Source organism: Wasmannia auropunctata, unplaced genomic scaffold (genome assembly GCF_000956235.1).
Source record: "Wasmannia auropunctata unplaced genomic scaffold, wasmannia.A_1.0 LD335943.1, whole genome shotgun sequence".
NCBI lineage: Eukaryota > Metazoa > Arthropoda > Insecta > Hymenoptera > Formicidae > Wasmannia > Wasmannia auropunctata.
In genome coordinates, this window is record NW_012026947.1 from 1 (window position 1) to 3909 (window position 3909).

General features: G+C 26.9%; 1 protein-coding gene across 1 annotated transcript; it reads right to left on the minus strand.

Annotated features, from left to right (window-relative positions):
* Positions 1-1168: 1168 nt before the first annotated feature.
* LOC105455091 lies at positions 1169-3584 on the minus strand (the record flags this gene model as incomplete). The annotated part of the gene is made up of 3 exons (XM_011698145.1): positions 2736-3584; positions 1291-1565; positions 1169-1222 (listed from the first exon to the last, which is right to left on the minus strand). Coding segments are annotated over exons 2-3 (303 nt in total), but the record flags the coding sequence as incomplete, so codon positions are not given.
* Positions 3585-3909: the final 325 nt, after the last annotated feature.

Here is a 3909-nt window from a genome sequence, read left to right on the forward strand (position 1 = left end):
GTATTGTAATTATGGAGATCTCTGATGACAACCGATTTGGCTCGGTGAAACGCATACTCCCTCCGTTTTTGCCAACCTTCGGTTGGCGGCAGTCGGGAGTAAAAAATAACTATAATAGTAAAGTTGGATTTAATAACAAATTAAAAAGTAATGATATCAAATAAGTAAAAATTACTTTAAAAAATGTAATTAGTAATTAAATTACGTAAATTTAATAAATTTGTAACTAATTAAATTTAAAAAATTTAATTTAATTACTAATTAAATTTTTTAAAGTAATTTTTACTTATTTGATATCATTACTTTTTAATTTGTTATTCAATCCAACTTTATTTATAATTATTTTTTTTACAAAAAAATTGAAACCAATTTTATTACTAATTTCATGTTTAATTAAAACTAAAGTTATTAGTAAATAAAATGCATTTAATTTCAATAAGTTTAATATTTTGGTATATTGTTTAAAAATTGGGAAAATGTTGAAATACCATGGAAATTTGTTTATAAAATCTCTATAATATTTAAAAACACGTTTGAACGTCATAATGTTTAATTTACCTCGTTTTATTGGCAGAATAACCGACAGTTATTTTTAATAAAGAGTTATTGCTAAAGTCAACATCAGTAAAAATAAATGTCAATTTCAAGAGATCATTTGCATACTATTTAATTATTACGTTCATTATTTAAAACATCATTTCGTCTTAAGTTGTTAAGACTGTAATAAAGTTATTTTTAAGTAAAAAAATGATATGCATAAATATTTGCTATTAAAATTTGCTGAATAAATTCCTGATAATCTAAAAGTTATCATACTCACAATCAGCTTGAATTACATTTTTTACAAAATAACATAAAAAACTGTTAATATTAATTTTGTAATCTTTAAAACAAAATTCCGATTTTTTTACATTTATACATAATTGAAAATAGTTTTGTAAATTTTAAAACAAATCTTCGAAGTCTTTAAACATTTTTCCAATTTTTTAATTAATGTTCCATATTATTAAATTTTATTGTAATTAAATACATTTTAATTATTAATTACATTGGTTATAATTACAAATTTAATTAGTAATTACGTTGAATTTGATTACAAATTAAAAAATAATTAGTAATTATTCAATAATTTAATTATATATAAATATGTTATGTATTTTACACTTACCTTCTTATTAGCGTCTTTATTCTCATCGTCGACTATTTTCCTCTTTTTCAGTAACTGAAAATATGTTATAAATATTATATTTGACAATTAAACTTTACCTGTAAATCGACAGTGGTATTTACCGGTTCGTGTCGTATAAGCTCAACAGATGGATTCTTGCGGTTAATAAGATTTTCAGTTAGTACTGTAGCTCCGACTGGAGATACTTTTTTCTGCAAGATTCTTCTCACATTTTCTTGGCGTTCCTTTTCATCAATGTCGTCTTTCTCCCTTGTTTTATTTGATAACTGGCGAGCATTTTTATCGCTTTCGATATCCGTCGTATCTTCCATAAGATGTTTAGGAATATTTTTTAATTTCTCTTTCGACATTCGCTCTTTAGCTTTAGGCAGCGTATCTAAAAATTGAATGTTTGCCAATGTACGATAATAAATATTGTTTTTTAATTATAATTTTTATAAAATTAATTATATTATTAAATGATTGTAATCAAATTAAACAATCTCGCGGCTGCGAAACAGTTTTGATCTACCAGGTTTTTGAACTGACACAAAAAAATAGCGATTTTTGTTCAAAAAGGATGTATTAAAATTTTTGTAAGTACTTTCAAAATATTTTAAAATTTTTAAATGATCTCTATTAACATTGTTTCACGGGCAGAAATGTAGGGAATAATTTTTCAAATTTTGTCGGTTTAGCCCGCAGGAAGAAAAAAGAATGTATATATACATATATGAGAGTGCCTATACAAAATTGTATACAGTAAAATATAAACAAATTCATTCTATTTATTATGTATTATATGGTAACAAGAGGTAATAAAAACCTAATTGATGTATAAAAACCTAATTAAATTTATAATTTGATACAATTAAAACAATCAAAACACTGTACTGCAGACTGCACAGAAAGACGTGGAAGTTCGTTATATAACACATCCCTGGAGAGAATACATATAGCTTTTTAAAATTAGTTTATAGTAATAATTTATATTACATATAATTTGTTAAGAATCAATGGCAGATTGATATAATATACATTGAAACAGTATTATTTTTTCGTTTTTACTTTTGTTAGTTCGCGCCATCTATACGTTTCAGGCTTAGTTGTCGTGTTCATGGGAACGCATCTTATGCGTTGAAAATCCTCTCTTTATGTATCTTACTTTACCTTTGTATTCTCGTTTCTCGTGATGAGTTATGTACAACCAAATAAAACTGTATTATAAAAGAAGTGAGCTGAGTAAAAGTAAAATACACCTTGAAATTACATCATAATTATAACATTGTAAATGATGACTGTAAAACACACATATGTAAAATAAATACAAAATTAATGCAAAAAACACGTTTACAAATATTTTAAAAACACGTTCAATCTATTTTTTAAAAAATATTTTAAAATTAAAAAAATTAAATATTCATATTTTATTAATATGTACCAGATATGTCGCGGATATATATAAATTATACGCGCACTGCGTTTTTCTTAAAGCATTTTAACAATTTTTGGTATTTCGTAAAGATCTGTATTAAATAGAAATTATTATTGATCCGTGTATACTTACCTTCAACAAAGTGAATTCTTGCAGTACATATTCCTCCTTCATTTCTGTCACAAATCACTTTGTACTTTTTTTTTTTTAACCTGTCCGTTGAAATTTTTGAATGAAGCTGTCTCGATGATTTCCGTAATATTGTGACGCGAACACGATTTTAAATATTTTACACATGCGAATTTCATGTTTTATGCGATTGCTTGAGACTTTATAGGTATACATATATAACTTCGAGACAATTATTCTGTGATGGACAAAGATGTAATAATTTTGCGAACGGATATTGTTTCCTGATAAAACGTATCCACAGTATACTTTCCAACGAAATCCAATTAAGTAATTAACGAGTTAACGAATACTCGAAAATTAAACACGCAACACGATCGATATACTGCACTGTTCATGATGTCGAGACTACTATTATTTCTTTCTTCTTCGCAGCTAAAATCGTGCTGTACGGTGACTTTTCTTTCAGTGACTTTGACCACGCAAAAATATCGGTAGTTGTTCGTTTGTCACTCACTTTGTCCTGTCGTCCCGTGTGCAACGTGTCCTCTCCCCATCCTTCTTAGTTGCCCGCAAGTCACCGCAATACCTTATTGGCTGAGATGCTCACGAGAGAGAAAGAGGTTATGCGAAATACAAATACATACATACCTTAGAGACATAAAGGTATGCTCTGCAGGCTTAGTATATATAGCCATATATTGTGAATGTGTGAAGCGATATTAACTGAGTATAAAGATAAGGTGTGGAAAATAATTATATCTGTTAAGAAAAAGCTGCTAAGATTGTGCATAGTGATAAAAAATTTTGCATTCCAACGGAGAAAAATATATCATAGTATTTCTTTCAATCTTCAGGTGAGTGGGTGTTTATACATTCTGTATAATAAACAAAGATAAGATAATTAATCTTCAAATATTTCAAATAATAATAATAAATTTGTAAAAAAACAATATAAAATAAAATTATATATAATTATCATCATTGTATCGCATGCATGACACTATATAACGTTGCAAAAGTTGCAAAAGCCATATACAGGGTGTCCCGTAACGCTTAATTAATATTTCAAGGCGTGAAAGAGAATGAAATTTTGAACTAAAAGTTCCTCTTTCAATTTTGGCTCAGACCATTATTTACAGAGTTATTAACGAATAAAGTTAATCAATTAGATCGC